Below are 17,429 nucleotides of genomic sequence, written 5' to 3'. Positions count from 1 at the left end.
TTACCTAACTGGCCCTGGGATGGGATCTCAGCCATCCAGAATTGGGGCCTGGTCTCAGGACGCCTGGTCTTGTGTCTGAATCGCCCAGGCCTGGCTGTGGGACAGTGGGCAAAGGTGTCCCACAGGTCTAGGGGCACAAGTGTGGGAGTTCGGGTTGCCTAGCCCCCAGGGCCCTGGGGGACACTGCCTATTGAGCAGTGTGACCTTGCCTGCGGCCGACACAAGACAAAGTGGAATACCCCGGTGTGGACGCTGCCTCCAGAGGGCTCTCCAGCAGCGGGGGCTGGGGTGGCAGCCTGGCTGTCGGGTGCAGACAGCACCTGCCAAGTGCAGCCCCACAAATACGGGGGTGCGTCTCATCCCGGATATACAGACGCGCCCCCGAGTCAGGAACCTCCCCGCATCCCACAGCCGCTCTAGAGAGCGTCCCTAGGGTCCCCGCTGCCGGGTGGCCGCAGGAGCTGGGGCGCGACGGCGGAAGGGTGGCCGAAGCAGGCTGGACAGGATCCCGGGGCGCCCGGGACGCCGTGGACATGCGATGGGGGTGGTGCCCCGGCGCGGTCATGTGGCCCGGCCCCGCCCCCGCATGTGGTCACGTGGCCTGGCGTCGCTGTGTGGCGGAAGTGGCGCCGTTGCCAGGCGGCGGTTGCTAGGCGCGCGCTGCGTGCGCTGCGTGGGGCGCGGCGGCCGAGGCGGGAAGCGCGAGCGCCGGCGCCATGGCGCGAGGTAGTGGTGCGCGGCGGGTGGGGTCCGGGGTTCCGGGGTTCCGGGGCCCCGGGGGCAGGGCCCGGGGTCGGGGTCCAGCGCCGCGTCGCAGCGACCGCGCCGCCCGGGCCCGCGGGAGGGTCGGTGCCGAGACACCCTTGGCCGGGGCCCCGCACTGTGGATGCTGTCACCGCCGGGAGCGCGCGGCCCCAGCTCCTGGTCTTCTCCCCCGAGGGTCTCGAGGCCCCGCACGGGGTCGGGCACTTGGGGGCAGGGCCTCATGCCTGCGTGTTCCCCAGCGTGGCAGCACCCGTTCCTCAGTGTCTTCAGACACTTCAAGGTGGACGAGTGGAAGCGGTCCGCCAAGGAGGGCGACGTGGCCACCGTGATGGTGAGTGGGCCCAGACCGGGCAGCAGGAGGTAGGGGCCCCTCCTCTTCTGGTGCACATGGTGGCACCCCATGAAGGTCCCGCGGTCGTGCCCTCCCGAGGCTCCCTGGGTCTGTGGGGGACGCTGGCTCCTGTCTTCCTCCAGGACAAGACCCTGAAGTGCACCGTGTATCGCGTCCGGGGGTCCGTCTCTGCCAGCAATTACATCCAGCTCCCCAGAACCGGCACCCAGTCCCTGGGGCTGACAGGACGATACCTGTATGTGCTCTTCCGGCCCCTGCCCCCCAGGCACTTCGTCATCCACCTGGACGTGTTCACCGAGGTGCCGAGCTCGGGACCTGGGGCTGCACGTGGGGGCCCTGCACTCCTGCCATCCTCTCTCGCCTTCTCACCGCTGAGCTCTGTCCCCGCAGGACAGCCAGGTCATCCGCGTGTCCTTCTCCAGCCTCTTCAAGGAGTTCAAGTCCACGGCCACGTGGCTTCAGTTCCCTTTCATCTGTGAGGCCGGAACACCCAGGAAAGGTGACATGGAGGTGGGGTGTGAATGGGGCATGGATGTTCCAGGAGAGGCAGCCTGAGGGCAGAGAGGGAGGCAGTGCTGGCTCTGGCGCAGGTTGGCGGGCCTATTCAGGCTCCTTCATGGCCTGGGGGGCACCCTCTAGCCGGGGGCAGGGAGTTGGGTGGGGAGACAAGTGGTTGTGGCCCTGGGCGTGGGGGCAGGCCAAAGACGGGTGCTGTGGGCTGGCTGGTGAGGGTCAGTGCTGACTTTGGCTCATGTTCTGCAGACGCGGCGGGTGTGCCCCCCACTGGCGCCCGCTGGACCTGCCTGCAGCTCGACCTGCACGACCTTCTCCTGGTCTACCTGAACCGGCGCTATGGCCACCTCAAGAGCATCAGGCTGTGTGCCAGCCTACTCGTCAGGAACCTCTACACCAGCGACCTGTGCTTCGACCCCGGTGAGGGCCATGCCCCACGCCCTGTGCTCAGCCTGCAGCCTGCTCCCACTCCCTGTGTGTTGGCCTCCACTCCCTCCTTTCTCCCCTCCCCCCACCCTGGGTTCTCAGCCAGGGGCAGGGGAGGGGAGCACATCCCTGGTACTTGGTGAACATGTCCCCCAGCTCCCGAGGCACCTGTGGGGGGAGGTGCTGGTGGCCAGTGGTCTGGCGATGCCCTGCTGGCACCTGGTGTTGAGTCTTGCCTGGGCTGGGAGAGGGAGCTGGACAGGCTTCTCTCAAACTGGAGCCATGCTGCTCTTCGTAGCTGTCACGGCCCCCGAGGCCCGGCGGGCAAAGCTGCCTGTCACCCCCATGCCACGAGAAATGGCATTCCCAGTGCCGAAGGGGCAGAGCTGGCACGACCGCTATGTCCACATCCGGTGAGCTCTGTCTGTCCCGAGGGAGGCCGGGTCGGGGGAGGGCAGAGCGGCCCCTGGGTGCTGATTCCCTCTTCCCCACCCAGGTTTCCAAGCGACAGCTCCAAAGGAGTCTCCACGCTGGGTCAGAAGAACGGTTCCCTTCCTGAGGCAGGTGGGCCTGTGGGGTCAGTGGGGCCCTGGGCTCAGGCCTGCAGGCTGCCCACAGCTCAGCGGGAGGGGGGCCCGGCAGTGTGGTGCCTGCAGGAGCCAGGGCTATCCTGGAGGTCATCTCGGGGTCCCAGAGCCGTTGGGAGGTCGTGTGCAGGGCACCTCGAAGCCTCCAGCTTTCCAGCTGGGAGGGGTTGTCGGGGCACGGGGTGGAAGGGTGGGCTGCAGCTGTCGGTATGGCTTCTCTCCTGGAGGGTGGGTGACGCCAGGGGCCACGGCTGCCCCTTACCATCCCTTGCCCAGTGCATTGTGGCCACGTCCCCCCCAGGCCTCTCTGCACTCTGCTCCACGGGTTCTGCAGCTCTCAGCTCCACGGCGGCCTTCCTGGGGCACGTGCCACGGCTTCTCCCTCACTCAGCACCCTTCAACAAGCCCACACAGGTTAGCATGTCCCCCGAGGTCCAGATGCATGACCCTGCAGCTGTGAGTGCCCCTGTGCCCCTGGAGATGGGGCTGGGGGTCATGACCCCAGGGTGCTGACGGGTGCTTGTCCCCCACCAGTCCTGCCGAGTCCCCTCGGCACCCAGGCCCCTCCCAGAGATCAGCATGTCCTGTGAGCGCTTGGAGGTCTCCAGTGTGGGTGGCCCTAGTGGCCGTGGCCAAGAGCCCTCGGCCTGGGCAGAGGCCACTGACAAATGTGTGAACAGCACCAACGTTCATGTGTCTGCCCATGAGTTGGCTGTGGTGCCTGTGGCCCCGGAGGATGTGGCCCCGCATGAGGTGAGTGCCCATCCTGAGGAAGGCAGGGTGGGCCATGCCATTGGGGTGGGGGGCCCTTGATGAGAGAGGGGTTGGGGGCTGTTGGGCTGGTGCTCCCCACAAGCCGTGCGTGCTGGGCTCTGATGGTCCTCTCTCTTCCAGCCTCCCTGCAGAGAGCAGAGCGGGCAGCAGGCAGCTTTGGGCAAGAACCGCTTTCAACAAAGAGTAAGGAGGGGCTGGCATACCGCTCCCAACTCCAGCCCCAGGTGGTGTCGGGGCTCCAGGCAGGGGCAGGACCTGGGGTCCCTGGAGGGTCTGGCACTGTGACCGGAATCCTGGTTTGCTGCCATAAAGCAACCACCCAGGAGCGCGTGGCTTTCTCGGAAGGCAGGAGCAGCCAGGGGTGGGGCGGGCCCGAGGGGATGGGCCTCCCTCCCGGAGTCTCACTGGGGGTTTGTTTCAGAGTTTCCTCCCAGACCCCATCCTGAGGCTCAAGGGGGTCATCGGCTTCGGGGGCCACAGCACCAGATGGGTGAGGCGTCCCATGCGCTTGTTGGCTTGTGTGAGCATCAGACACACACAGGGCGCAGCGGGAAGACCCTGTGTCCCCCTGAGGTAGCTGCGTGGACATCTGAGCTCTCTCAGGATGTCAGGTCCCTCACCCCTGGACCTGCCTGTGTCCGCATGCGGCTCCTGGGTGCTTCCCCAGCGCCTCCTTTGCAGGCCTCCCCTCGTCCTTCTGTGGGCACCAGCCAGGTCAGCGCCGGCCCGAGCACTCAAACTTCCACAGGCCCGGGGCCCCCCTTGCTCTTGACAGCTTTGCTCTGTGTTGTCAGCCATGATCCAGACTGGCCACATGGACCAGCGTGGGTGTGATTGTGGGTCCCTGTGGTGGGGGGGCAGTCGGAAGCTTATTAGGCCCTCCTGGCCCCAGGCTCCAAGTCCTTGGGGGCCTTCCCATCTTCTGTGACCTGAATCCAGCGTCTTGTATTGTGGACAAGGCATGGGGGAGGTTCTGCGTGTACATGTGTGTATCTGTGTGTTCACACGTACGTGTGCTTTCTCTGTTCTTTCAGTGACTTGTATGCATGTGACATGGGGAGGGGTGTGTTGGGGGGAGATGAGGCCAGCCAGTCCATGACCTCAGCCTCTGGCCCCTGTGTGCAGGCTCTGTGGACCAAGGATGGGGCTGCCGTCGTGTACCCCTGCCACGCGGTCATCGTCATGCTGCACGTTGACACCCGGCAGCAGCGCTTCTTCCTTGGCCACACGGACAAGGTGGGCGCCCCCCGGGCCAGGGTGACTCGGCCTAGAGGCCACACCCCCGCCTCAACCTGCTGCCTCTGCAGGTCTCTGCCCTGGCGCTGGACGGGAGCAACTCACTGCTGGCCTCAGCCCAAGCACGGGCCCCCAGCATGCTGCGCCTCTGGGACTTCCAGACCGGGGCCTGCCTGTCTCTCTTCCGGAGCCCGGTCCATGTTGTCTGCTCCCTCAGGTGGGTGCAGGGCCTCTGAGCAGCGTGGGTGCCAGCCCCGGTGATGCTGACCCCCTCCTCTCGCCCCGCAGCTTCTCTGACAGCGGGGCGCTGCTCTGTGGCACTGGCAAGGACCGCCACGGGAGGACGGTAACGGGGCCGGGCCGGGAGGTGGAGTGGCCCGTCCCAGGGTGCAGGCGGAGGGTCTCGTGTTTCACCAGAGTCCTCTTGGACGGAGCCAACTGTAGAGTGTCCCTTTCTGCTGGTGCTTCAATAGCTGGCCCCGCTCTGCTGGGCGGCATGCTCTGTAGCACTGAGCTGGCTGTGTCGCACATGTCAGCGTCTCTGAGGTCAGGCACGTCTGAAGAGCTGGCGTTTCACCTGGGGCCTCCCTCTGCTTGAGGGTCGGTGTCTTGTTCTGCAGAGGCTTGGTCGGGCATGTGTGGGCTTCTCCTGGCCATGGGGGCCAACGTCCCTACACCCTCACCAGCCAGGCACCTGAACTGGTTTCTGTGGGAGGCAGAGCTGAGGCCTGGTGGAGGCCGGGCTGGGGGCGCTCAGCGTGGGCTTGTTGCAGGTGGTGGTGGCCTGGGACACGGCCCAGGTGGGGCGAGGTGGCGAGGCAGTCCTTCTCACGAAGGTGCACACTGACGCTGACATCCAGGCATTCAAGGTCGCCTTTTTTGATGAAACCAGGTGACTGGGCTGCCCGCCCACCCGAGGTGCTGGGATGGGGTCTCGGCAGCCCTTGGGCCTCGTTGGGGGCCAACCCACCGGTCCTGTCCCTCCTCTCCGTCCTTGGCCTCGGGTCTCCTGCGGCGCTTGGGTGGCGCTCACCCTCCCTTACCCTTGCAGGATGGCATCGTGTGGGCGGGGTGGCGTGCGACTGTGGCGGCTGCGACGTGGGGGGCTGCGCTCCTGTGCCGTGGACCTAGGGGAGCACCACGCACTGGAGTTCACTGACCTGGCTTTTGGGCAGGACCTGGACAGCTGCACACTGTGAGCCTTGCTCTCCTTCCCTGACCAGGAGAGTCCTGCTCTCACCTGCCTTCTTGGTCCTCACGTGTCACCTCCCCTGGCAGCTATGTGTGCGGCCGCAGTGGCCACATCCTGGAGATCGACCACCAGCACATGGCTGTGCGACGTGCTCGCCGCCTCCTACCCACACAGACTCCCAGCGGCCCCCTCCCAAAGAGGCAGACCTTCAGCTCGGGTAGGTGGGTCCCCTGCTGCTCGGGGGCAGCAGCTCGAGGCTTTGGGCTGACACTGCCTGCCCCCTAGGCCCCGGCATCGCCATCAGCAGCCTCAGTGTCTCCCAGGTCACGTGCGCCGTGGGCTCAGAGGATGGCTACCTGCGCCTCTGGCCCTTGGACTTCTCCTCCGTGCTCCTGGAGGCAGGTGGGGCCGCCGCAGGAGGACCATGTCCCCGGATGGTCCTTGGGCTGGACCACAGTCGGGGGCTCCAAGGGGCTGTGGCCTGGTCCCTGAGGTCCACCCTTGCTGAGCCCAGGAGGGGGTGGTCATGGGGGAGCTGCCTGTCCCAGCCCACAGGGAGACGGGGCTCTGGGTAAAGAGTTTCTGTCCTGGGAGGGCAGGGAGGGAGGTGCAGCCTGCGCAGGTTGGCCCTAGTGCCTGGCCCCCTGCCTGCAGAGCACGAGGGCCCCATCAGCTCGGTCTGCGTCAGCCCCGATGGCCTGCGTGTGCTGTCCACCACCTCCTCGGGCCACCTGGGCTTCCTGGACGTCCCATCCCGGGAGTACAGCGTGCTGATGCGCTCCCACACTGCCCTGGTGCTGGCCCTCGCCACCAAGTGCAGGCAGGAGCACCTGGCCACTGTGTCCCAGGACCACACTGTCCGGGTCTGGGACCTGGTGACCCTGCAGCAGGTGGGTGCTGCTGGAGGGGAGCCAGCGAGGAAGGAGAGACTAGGGGACCGAGGCCACACTGAGGCCCTGTGGGTGGAGCCGAGGCACATGTGGGGCTGGTGGGGGAGGCCTGGGGTGCCCTCTGTCCTTCCGCATATGTTTGGGGGCCAAGGGTTCAGGCCACCTGAAGAAAGACTGGCTGTCAGGCTCTGTGGCCAGTCAGTAGTCCTCAGCCTTGCCCTCTCACGCGGACCCCACCCTCCAGCTGTACGACTTCACGTCACCCAAGGAGGCCCCACGTGCCGTCGCCTTCCACCCCACACAGCCAACCTTCTTCTGCGGCTTCAGTGGCGGGGCCGTCTGCTCCTTCAGCTTGGAGGCCACTGAGGTCCTGGTGGAGCACAGGTGGGTGCCTAGCCCGCCACTGGCCCCATAGATGTCCGTGGTGGAAGCTTGGGTCGTGTGTGGGGTCCCCTGGCATGTGTGGGTGGCTGGGCAGGGTGGGAGAGGGCCGCCCAAAGGAAGCCCCTGTCCTCCACTGCCCCTTGGGGATTTGGCCAGGCCCAGCCATGAAGGTCTGGGATGGCACAGTTCAGGACCAAGGCAGTGGGCGTCCCCGTGTGGTGCAGGTGTCACCGAGGAGCTGTCACCGGCCTGGCCACCAGCCCCGACGGCAGCTTCCTGTTCAGCTCCTGCTCTCGGGGCTCCCTGGCCCAGTACGACTGTGCTGCCACCCAGTGCCGCGTTCTGCGTGTGGCAGGTCAGGCCCCATGCCCAGCCCCACCCTGGTCTCCTGACTGTCCCCTCATCAGGTCCCTGTGGGGTGGGGCTTGCCCAGTGCTCACTGATGATAGCTTTAAGCTTCCTACTGTGGTCTCGCTGCCTAGACCCCGAGGGGAAGTATGGTTTTAGGACTCACCAGCCCCCCAAAACTGAAGGTCAGTGAGGGTCTGTGCCTGCCCTGCCTCAGGAGGAGACAGACAGTCGGAATGCCAGGCCCGCAGGTGGGGGTCAGCCCAGGGGCCTGCCCCTTCCCATGGCCATAGTAACTTGGTGGTCATCCCTGGCCCAGGAGGACCCCCAGTTCTCTTGGCGGTATGTGGTGCCCACTCTTGTCTTGATGTCCTTCGCCCGGGCTCTGTGGGCCGCCACTGAGGGATCTGCCCGCCCTGGGCTGGGGTCCTGTGTAGTTGGATGCAGGTCTGGGTGCCAACCTATGTCTGCTCCAGGTGCCCCCACCCCACCCAGCTGACCACCTGCCCCCGTGCTGCCGGCAGCTAATGTGGTGTGCCAGGACGCCCACATGAGCCCTAATGCCCTGGTGGTCAGTGGGGACAGTCGCCTGCTGGCTTTTGTGGGTCCCTCCAAGTACACGGTGACCATCATGGACACAGCCTCACTGGACGAGGTGAGTCAGCTGGAACCTTCTGTGTGTCCAGTGTGAGTGGGGCCCTGCCTGCCTGGCCGGCAGACCCTGTAGATACCCCCTACTCTGGCTGCCGTGTGGCTTCACTGGGTTCTACTAGGGCAGAGAGTGGGCAGGGGCTCTCCTTGGCCAGCCATGGAGTACAAGGGTTTCGAGGGGACAGGTGGGAGGACATGCTCCCTCCAGAGAGGACTCTGCCCTGCTGCCCTCACTCACAGGCACAGAGGACATGTGAGCTGTGGCGGGCTGGCAGGGAGGGGTGCTCAGTGGGTGCCCAGGCTGCCTGCCTCCTGTGCCCTGGCTCTAGGGTGCACGCTCTGGCCAGAAGTCATGGTTGGCGGTTACTTGCTGCTCTCCCCCAGCTTCTGCGGGTTGACATCAGCGCCCTGGACGGGACCAGCAGCCGCCTGGACTCGGCTGTGGCTGTCTGCTTCGGCCCCGCACCTCCTGGCCACCTGCTGGTGTCCACGTCGTCCAACACAGTTGTGGTGCTGGACACCACGTCAGGCCGCATGGTCCGGGAGGTGAGCCCAGGGCTGCGGCTGGCAGCTTGGCCTGCCCCTCCCTTCTGGCTCCAGTCTTGGTGCCAACGGTACCTTGAGGAGTGGGGGCCGCCTGCTGTTGCTGAGAAGTGGCATTTTCCGAGAAGGGAGGCTTCCCCTGTCTGGGGTCCTGTGTGCTCCCATCTCACCCACGAGAATGCTCTCTTGCAGCTGTCTGGTGTCCACCCCACGGCCTGCCCTTCCCTGGCTCTCAGCAGGGATGGCCGCTTCCTGCTCACGGCTGCTGACCGGGCCATCAAGGTGTGGGACTACTTGATGCAGGCTAACCTCGGCTGCCAGGTGTGTGCTGTGGGCAGCCGTGTTGCGGGTAGGGGGAGGGTGGGCGGAGGACGCTGCCCCGGGCTTGCCCTGTGCCCACTGGGGCCTGACGCCACCTAAGAGCCGCCCGCTCTGCCCCTGGTCTGGTGGGTATAGGGATTGATGGCCAGGCCTTGGGGCTGGGGGGACAGTGGCATCCCTGGCTGCACCTCAGGGGTCTCCACATGTGACACTCTTTGCGCCCAGGTGTACATCGGCCATTCAGAGCCAGTGCAGGCTGTGGCCTTCAGCCCCAACCAGCAGCAGCTCCTCAGCGTGGGGGACGCCATCTTCCTCTGGGACATCCTGGCCCCCAACGAGAGGTTGCCCCCAGGGAGGCAAGTGTCTGCCCTCGCCCCGCGTCTGTCACGCCTCTGCTGCACTCTCCCCACCCGACACCCTCTCTTGTCACCTTTGCAGTGTCCGAGGCTCGCCCGGGGCGCCCCCGGCCTGTGAGGCTGGTGAGTGGTCCCACAATGCTAGCTGCTCAGTGGTGACATGTGGTTCTGGATCTGCAGCTGCTTCTTTTTCTGGGGGTCCCAGTGCAGAGCTGGGGTGGGGCTAGGGGGCTGGGCACACCTCCTACATTGTGCTCTGCTGTCCTCAGGACCTGAGCACAACCTGGCTCCCTCTGTCTTCAGGCCCAGGTATGAGGCAACTGGAGGACACAGTGTCTGGGGCCGATGGGCTCCCCCGGTGGCAGGTGCCCGTGCCATCCCAGGCATCCCCGCCCCGGCTGGGCCCCTGTGCTGGGCTCCCTGAGGGCGGTGACGGTGAGGGCAGGGGTCCTGGGAGGGCCTGGGCAGGCACGTGCGTCCAGCTGCCATCCTCGCGTGTTTCACTGCTCCAGACCTGGGGGAGGGGCAGGGGTTTGGCATCTCCCTCCCTCCTTTCATGGCATCCCCACCTCCCCAGGCGCTTTCTCTGTGTCAGATGATGAAGGACCCTCTGAGGAGAGCCACGGCCCCAAGGGGCTCCGCCAGGCCTCAGGCTCAGCTCTGCTGGTGAAGGAGGCTGACAGGGTTGTGGATGCTGCCTGTGGGGCTGCAGGGGACTCCTGGGGCCTCAGCATGCCCCCCCACCCCTGTGGCCAGCCTAGTAAGCAGGGGAGAGGTGGCAGGGTAGGGTGGGGATGCTCATGACTGGACCAAGGCCTAGTTGCGGGCACCCCGTGGGCTCCAGGTGGTCTCAGAGCGACCCTCTGGCCCCTGACATGTCAGGATTTGCCCTGTGAGGAAGAGCATGGTCACCTGGAGGGCGAGCGGACAAGCCTGAAGCGGGCAGTGGGATGTAGCTCATTTGTGCCAGCTGACCCTACGTGTCCGAACCCGAGTGTCTGACCAAATCAGGCACCTCTCCCATGAGGCAGGCTGGGAGGAATGTGTGTGGGGAGGGTCTCGCAGTGGGTTTGACGTCCCTCAGCCTCCCTGTTCTCCTGTAGGTGCCCAGAGCCCCAGGAGAGCCAGGGCCCAGCCCGCTGCCCACCCGGACTCCTGTGAGCCCTTCATGTCACAGGGCAAGGCCTCCTCACTGGCCAAGGTCGGCCAGGTCCGGGGTTTCCTCACAGCCCTGCCACAGGCAGATACCATGGGGGCCCAAGGGTGGGGTGGCACAGCCTGCGGTTTCTGGGACCATGGTGCCCTGGTCTCTCCTGGGGCTGCTCCCAAAGCTGACGGCAGTCACCCCGTGAGCACCCCGCCACCCTGTGCCCCATGGTCTGGCCGGGCCGGTGAAAACTGTCGGTATCCCAGACTGGACTGGGGTAGCGTCCTGCTGAGCCTGCTCTGGCCACCCCATGTCCTGGCTCCCTCCCTCCTCCTCTGCCCCCACCTCCTCCACCCTGCCCTGCCTGCCAGGCTCCCCGCACTCCAGGTACCCCCGCGTGTCTCTCTGCCTGTCCTTGTCTGCATCTCGCTCCTGTCCCCGCCTGGCCTGTTGTGTGTAGGCATCGGGCGCAGGCTCTTGGCTTTGCCTCCTCTGGGAGTGCCCACTTCCCCGGCCTGATGGGGCAGAACCCGAGCCTCGGCCTGTCTGGGTGCTGTGCGGGCACCAGCGTCCTGGATCCACTCTCTTGCAGAGCGTCTCCTCCCCTCCTGCCAGCAGTGAGCGGCTGCACCTGAAGGCTGTCGTGGGCTACAGTGGAAATGGGCGGGCCAATGTGGTCTGGAGGCCGGACACAGGTAGGGGCCACAGCTCACCCAGGTGGGGCCCAGCTCTGTCCACTGCAAGGACAGGCCTCAGGGAGGGCAGGGGAGCGCCCACATCATGGGTGGTTTGGCTGTAGGACAGGAGGGGCCCTGGCTGAGGGGCAGGATGTGTCCCCCTGGTGACACCGCCTGGCTCTCTGGCCTCCGGGCGCTGAGCAGCAGCCCTTGTGGCTGGGAAGCCGAGAGGGAGGATGCGCTGGGCTGCAGCTAAGCAGCTCGGGGCGCCCTCCCCGCCCCCAGGCTTCTTCGCGTACACATGCGGCCGCCTAGTGGTGGTGGAGGACCTGCACTCTGGTGCCCAGCAGCACTGGCTCGGCCACCCTGAGGAGATCTCCACGCTGGCCCTCAGCCACGACGCCCAGGTGCCCGCCTTGCACGCTGCCCTGCACGCCCGGCACCCCGGTGCACATTGGAGCCTGGCTTCTCGAGGGCCTGGCTGGCTGACCCTGCCAGATCAGTGCAGGGGATGCTGTTCCACCCACAGACAGGTGGGCCCGCGGACCCCGGCACCCTCCCTGCTGACTGCCCACCCTCCCGCCCACCAGGTCCTGGCCTCTGCCTCAGGCCACAGCAGCACGGCCTCCTGCGGCCAGATCCGCCTCTGGGAGGTGCCCGGGGGCTCCTGCCGGCAGCTCATTTCTCACCGCGACCCCACCGTGCGAGCCCTGGCTTTCTCGCCGGATGACAGGCTCCTCATCACGCTGGGTCAGCAGGAGGAGCGGGGAGGCGGAGGGCAGTGGCCTCTGGACTCCCCTGCCTGTCCTGAGACCCCTGGGCAGCTGACATGGCCGCTGTGCGTCTCCCCCAGGGTACGATGGCGACTGCACCCTGGCCCTGTGGAGCATGTCTACTTACGAGCTCTTGTCCTCCACCCGCCTCCCGGAGCCGGTGCATGGCGTGGCCTTCAACCCATGGCATGCCGGAGAGCTCGCCTGCGTGGGCCAGGGTGCCATCACCTTGTGGCTCCTGCAGCAGCGTGGGGCCGACGTCAGCCTCCAGGTGCCAGGGTTCAGGGCAGTTATGGAGGAGGTGGTCTGGCTGGGCCCAGGATGTCGCTGACCCATGTTGTCCTCGTGTCCCTCCAGGTGCACCGAGAGCGCATCCCTGAGGAGGTGAGGGCGGGCAAGCTGACCTCGCTGTGCTACGGGGCCATGCCCCTGCTCTACTGTGGCTCCGACACAGGCCAGGTCTGCGTCTGGGACACGCGTGCCTGCCGCTGCTTCCTGGCCTGGGAGGCAGACAACAGTGAGATTGGTGGGTACCTGACCGTGCCTCATGGCTCCTGACAGCTCAGAGCTTGGTGCCTCCCTGGGAGTCCCATGCTGGGGCAGTGGGACCCCGTCTTGAGTCTTGGGTGTCCCGGAGAACCACTCACGCCACCTCCCACCTCCCAGGAGTGCTGCTGTGCTCGGGCGTGCGGCTGGTCAGCGGGAGTGACAGTGGGCGGCTGCGTCTGTGGGCCGTGGAGGCCATGCTGGAGCTGAGGCGCAAGGGCTCGGGCGCCAGGTGAGCTGCCGCATTGCTCGGCATGCCTGGGAGCTGGGGTCTGACCGGGGCCACAGGCCAGCGCTCCGTCACCAGCTGGGCCTGCTCCGTGGGAATGTGCTTGGGCAAGGCCAGGGTGCTGCGGGCCACCAGCCAAGGACAGGGCCGTGCCCCAGAAGCACCGGGCTCCCTAGGCTGTCACTGCCCTGCCTGCAGGTCCAGCTCTGTGTTCATGGAGCGCGAACTGACTCTGGACGGGGCCATCGTCAGCGCCGTCTTCCATGACAGCATGGACATGGGCGTGGCGGGCAGCGTGGCAGGCACGCTGTGGTACATCAATTGGGCCGAAGGTACCAGCACCCACCTCATCAGCGGCCACAGGAGCAAGGTGAGGCCTCCAGGCCGCCGTTGATGTCTAGGGGATCCCCAGCCCGCACAGAGGCAGGGCAGTGGGGCTGCATGTGTCCCTGCGTCCCCGCCCTCCCCCAGTGGTTCCGAGTCCATGCCCGGCTGTCGGGTCAGTTCATGCATGAACATTCCAGGAGTTCTGAGGCCAGGGCCTCCACATGCCTAGAACCGCACGCTCGTCCCTTGTTGACGTGGGGTCCACGTGGTGTCCACTCGCTGCAGCCCTGCAGGCCTTGCGGTCTTCTGCTCCTTCCTGTTTCCTCTGTTGCTTTTTCCCCTTGTAATCTACTTGTTGAAGAAGCCAGGTCGTTCCTCCTGGATCCTCCCACAGTCGAGATTGGCCATGCCTCTCTGCTTCTGTGTTCCCTGGGGTCCGAGAGGCCTGGAGGCCAGGCCAGGGTCTGGTCGGGGCTGGTCAGTCCCTATGTCCCCTCCTCCTGGGTGAGCTGTCTCAGTGGTTCCCTCGTCTGGAATGACCCGTCACTCTGGTGGGGTTCACGGTTTGGGAGGGGTCTGATTGCCTTGTTCCCTCAGGAGAGAAGTGGTCTTGTGAGCTGTTGGGTCTCCTGCACGGAGCCGGGACAGGAGCGCAGGGCTGATCATTGTCCCTTGTTGGACCGGTCCCAGCGCCCGCCAACAGCAGCCAAGAAACTCACTTTCTGAGTGTCTTTAAGAGCTGGAGAACGGACACATGCGGGTCCGGGTTCCCCATGGTCACTTTTCTCTTGATGCTTGTGGTCCTGTCTTCGGCGGGGGGGGCAGGTCCTTTGAGTTGGCTCCTGGGTCTTTTTTTAAATCTGTATTTATTTGTCCAGAGATAATGGGAGTCATCAAAGAAATCGAGTGTAGGATGGGTGAGGATTACATACTTTTTCTGTTCTCTTGGTAACAGTTTTATGTTGAGGTGTAATTCACAGGCCATACGTCAGTTATTTTTGATCTATACACAGAATTGTACAACCATTACCACAGTCAATTTTAGGGCATTTTTATCATCCTGAAAGGAAACCCTATACCCATTAGCACCCAGCCCCAATTCCCCTTCCCGGCCCCTGACAAGCACTCACCACCTGTCTGTGGATTGCCTGTTCCTGACAGTCCACAGAAATGGAATCGCACACTATGTGGTCACTTCTGCCCGGCTTTTCTCACTGAGCACAGTGTCCTCCGGTTCGTCCGTGTTACAGCACGTGTCAGTGCTTCACTCCTCGTATTGCCAAATACCATTCCATGGAACAGGGAGAACAGTCGTGTCTGTCCATCCACCAGGATGAGAACGTGGGTCCTGAGCCCTTGCCCTGAGCCAGTGCTCACCGGTGACTTCCCCCTTGTGGAACGACAGGTGTTCCAGCCTCTACCTCTGAGGCTGCGCCCGGGCCCGGACTTGGCTGTTTCTTCCCAGAGCCCCAGGCCCCTCCGGTGGGAAATAGACCCAGAGGCAGTGGCCTGAGTCCCAGAGGGGCCCATCGCTTCTCAGTCGGACAGAGCTAAATTACTGTTTCTTAAGATAAAACACATCACGAGTTCATACTTGACACTTGAAGCTCAGATTCAGGACTAGGCCGTTTTACTTTGCCTCATCGGTGTATAGCATCTGTGTCTGCTTTATCCTGCAGCCAGAATCTTCATTCTCAGTAAGCACACAACAGCTTTCTCCCTGGCTGTTTGCACAGCGGTGTCGGGAGAGACCACATGCGCCACCAGCCGGGGCCCTGGGGACAGCGTCCTTTACCTCGGTCTGCAGCCCCTGGGGGCAGAGGGACGCCACCCAGCTTCAGGTTCTGCCAGAACAGTCCCTGTTGTGGCACCTCAACCAGTGGGTGGTCAGGTTCGACTGACCGGTGGGCTTCTCGTGATTTGGATGCCACCCAGGCATAGTGTAGGGACGCTCGGGAGGGAGTTCAGGACGATTTCTTTAGGCCACATGGAGGTAGCTGTGTCCCCTCTGCCGAGGGCCATGTGGTCTCAGGTGGGGCTGTCTGGCTCCCCGCAGGTGAATGAGGTGGCCTTCAGCCCCAGTGAGTCCCACTGTGCCACGTGCAGTGACGACGGGAGCGTGAGGGTGTGGTCCTTGGCCAGCATGGAGCTGGTCATCCAGTTCCAGGTTCTCAACCAGGTACTCGGGGACGTGTGCAGAGCAGACCGTGGTCCAGCCCTGCCTGTCTGTGGGAGGGCTCTGGCAGCTCCTCCAGCCTTGGGGTCTGTCTGCGGCCTTGGAGCAGGCCCCCATCCCCTCTCTAGGGGCTGCTGATGATTCCCCACCGTGGGTCCCCAGAGCTGCCTCTGCCTGGCTTGGAGCCCCCCGTCCTGTGGACGCCCAGAGCAGCAACAGGTGGCAGCCGGCTACAGTGATGGCACGCTGCGTGTCTTCAGCATCTCCCGAACCGCGATGGAGCTCAAGATGCGTCCCCATCTGGCTGCGCTGACAGCTATAGCCTTCTCTGCTGACGGTGAGGGGCAGGGCTTCACTGTGACAGCAGGGCCCCTGCCTGGCCCAGGTGACACCTTTGGGCTGAGGGCTGGGGGCTCAATGGGGTAACAGCGTGGCCCCTGCTTGGCCCAGGTCAGACCATCCTCTCTGGAGACAAGGATGGGCTTGTGGCCGTGAGCCGCCTGTGCACGGGGATGACCTTACGTGTGCTGAGTGACCAGCGGGGTGCCCCAATCTCCACCATCCAGAGCACGAGCAAGGAGGTGAAGTGGCCTCGGGAGCCAGTAGGGCCTGGCCTGGGGGGGGCAGCAGGGAAGAGGGGTTGGGCAGGGTGGGGAGAAGGCACCCACTGGCTCTTACCCCCAGGATGGAGACTTTGGGGTGGAGGGCACGGACCTGTGGCTGGCTGCCAGCGGGGACCAGCGGGTCAGCATCTGGGCCTCTGACTGGCCGCAGGGCCACTGTGAGCTCATGGACTGGCTGAGTTTCCCGGCACCCGCCCTCATGGAGGTAAGAGTGCTTGGTGGCTGCGCGGGCAGGGATAGTGCCTGGCCACCCCACCACAGTGTGCCGCGCCCCTCCACAGGCTCCAGGCTGCCCAGTGCCCTCCCTCGCTGCCTTCTGCCCCTGGGATGGGGCGCTGCTGGTGTGCGCGGGCCTTGGCGTGCACCGGGAGGTGATCTTCTACAGCCTCCGCCACAAGCAGGTACGTACAGCGCCCCCACCATGTGGCGACCGTGGCCGGGGGCCCAGGGCTGGGGAGGGGGAGGTCCTGGGGCCATGAGAGCCCCTGCCCAGGGCCTCACGCTCACTGCCTGCAGGTGGTGGAGAAGATCCCATTGCCTTTCTTTGCTGTGTCCCTGAGCCTGTCCCCTGGGGCCCGCCTCATGGCCATTGGCTTTGCTGGTGAGTGCTGCTGGGCATGGATTCAGGTCTGTCTGGAGTGGGGCTGAGTGGGCTCAGCTGTGCCCCCACACTGAGACATGCCTCTCTCCTCCGTGCCCTGGGTTCCTGGTCCCTGAAATGGGGTGAGGACACCTGCTCCGGGGCGGGTCACAGGGTCAGGAGATGAGAGCTGAGGGGGTGGGGCCACATGCAGCACGTGGCACTGGGGCCTGAACAGAGGCAAACGTGCCAGTGCTAATGGCCCCACCCTCAGCTTTGCTGCCCTGAGTCCTGCTGTAGCGAGCCCTGGGGCGTGGAGGGCACTGGTCTCTCGACACAGCTTCCCCCACACAGTGCCGGCGCCCAGCTGGAGACAGAGCTGGGGCGGGCTGGGGGGCCCTGGGCCCTGGAGCTGCACAGAGGGGGCCAGGGTGCATGTGGCGCCCCACTGCCTGGGCCCAGCGCCATGCCTTCTGCCCGCAGAGTGTGTGCTGAGGCTGGTGGACTGCACCTCGGGGGCCGTGCAGGACTTCGCTGGCCACAACGACTCAGTGCGGCTGTGCAGGTTCACCCCGGCCGGCCGGCTGCTCTTCACGGCGGCCCACAGGGAGATCTTGGTGTGGGAGGTCACGGGGTGCTGAGCGCAGCAGGGACGGGGGTCCTGTGCACCCTCCTGGTCGTGTTGGGCACCTGGCCTGGGCAGAGGCTCGGCTGAGAAGCCGTCCTGGCCGAGGGCCTGGTGCTGAGCCACGGCTCGGGGGCTCAGGCCCGGGTGTGGGTCGCCAGGACCCTGAGCGTACGTGAAGTGTTTGTTGGGTTTTACCCGACGGCTTTGCTGTGTTTCTACCTTGTACAGTTCAAATAAACGTGGGTACTGTGTCAACCTTCAAAATAGCCAGTTGTTTTACTAGCAAAATGGGTTTATTTGGAAAAACCAAAGAATTGCAGTTTGGGACCAGCATGCCATGGCAAATCCAAGAAACAGTGGAGAGCAACGTTATTTTATAGGGAAA

At 65.0% G+C, this 17,429-nt stretch overlaps 1 protein-coding gene across 19 annotated transcripts; it reads left to right on the top strand.

Moving 5' to 3' along the window:
- Positions 1–590: 590 nt before the first annotated feature.
- On the top strand, positions 591–17,308 carry WDR90 (WD repeat domain 90). 19 transcript variants are annotated; one of them, XR_011424410.1, is made up of 43 exons: positions 591–726; positions 1,005–1,096; positions 1,240–1,416; positions 1,508–1,616; positions 1,880–2,050; positions 2,355–2,469; positions 2,553–2,620; positions 2,945–3,099; positions 3,178–3,396; positions 3,538–3,600; positions 3,839–3,937; positions 4,543–4,653; positions 4,725–4,870; positions 4,942–4,999; positions 5,427–5,545; positions 5,705–5,848; positions 5,932–6,062; positions 6,131–6,247; positions 6,500–6,735; positions 6,980–7,119; positions 7,344–7,474; positions 7,992–8,122; positions 8,503–8,664; positions 8,854–8,982; positions 9,208–9,338; positions 9,421–9,461; positions 9,642–9,773; positions 9,916–10,098; positions 10,442–10,539; positions 11,078–11,180; positions 11,448–11,569; positions 11,753–11,912; positions 12,016–12,206; positions 12,293–12,461; positions 12,602–12,713; positions 12,909–13,080; positions 15,094–15,216; positions 15,376–15,550; positions 15,664–15,794; positions 15,898–16,041; positions 16,098–16,237; positions 16,353–16,437; positions 16,900–17,308. XR_011424410.1 is itself a non-coding variant. In XM_070231236.1 (43 exons), exons 1-43 carry the CDS (start codon positions 717–719, stop codon positions 17,055–17,057), a joined length of 5,493 nt encoding a protein of 1,830 aa, XP_070087337.1. In that variant the 5' UTR covers positions 591–716; the 3' UTR covers positions 17,058–17,308. The 19 variants fall into 19 exon arrangements, 15 of the variants coding, with proteins under 15 accessions (XP_070087337.1, XP_070087336.1, XP_070087335.1 ...); XR_011424411.1 differs by having other exon boundaries at positions 15,342–15,550; positions 16,118–16,237; XR_002799420.2 differs by having other exon boundaries at positions 10,442–10,548.
- The last annotated feature ends 121 nt before the right edge of the window (positions 17,309–17,429 follow it).

Source organism: Equus caballus, chromosome 13 (assembly GCF_041296265.1).
Source record: "Equus caballus isolate H_3958 breed thoroughbred chromosome 13, TB-T2T, whole genome shotgun sequence".
NCBI classification, from domain to species: Eukaryota; Metazoa; Chordata; class Mammalia; order Perissodactyla; family Equidae; genus Equus; species Equus caballus.
Note: the sequence above shows the minus strand (reverse complement) of the source record. Positions and strands in the feature narration are given on the sequence as shown.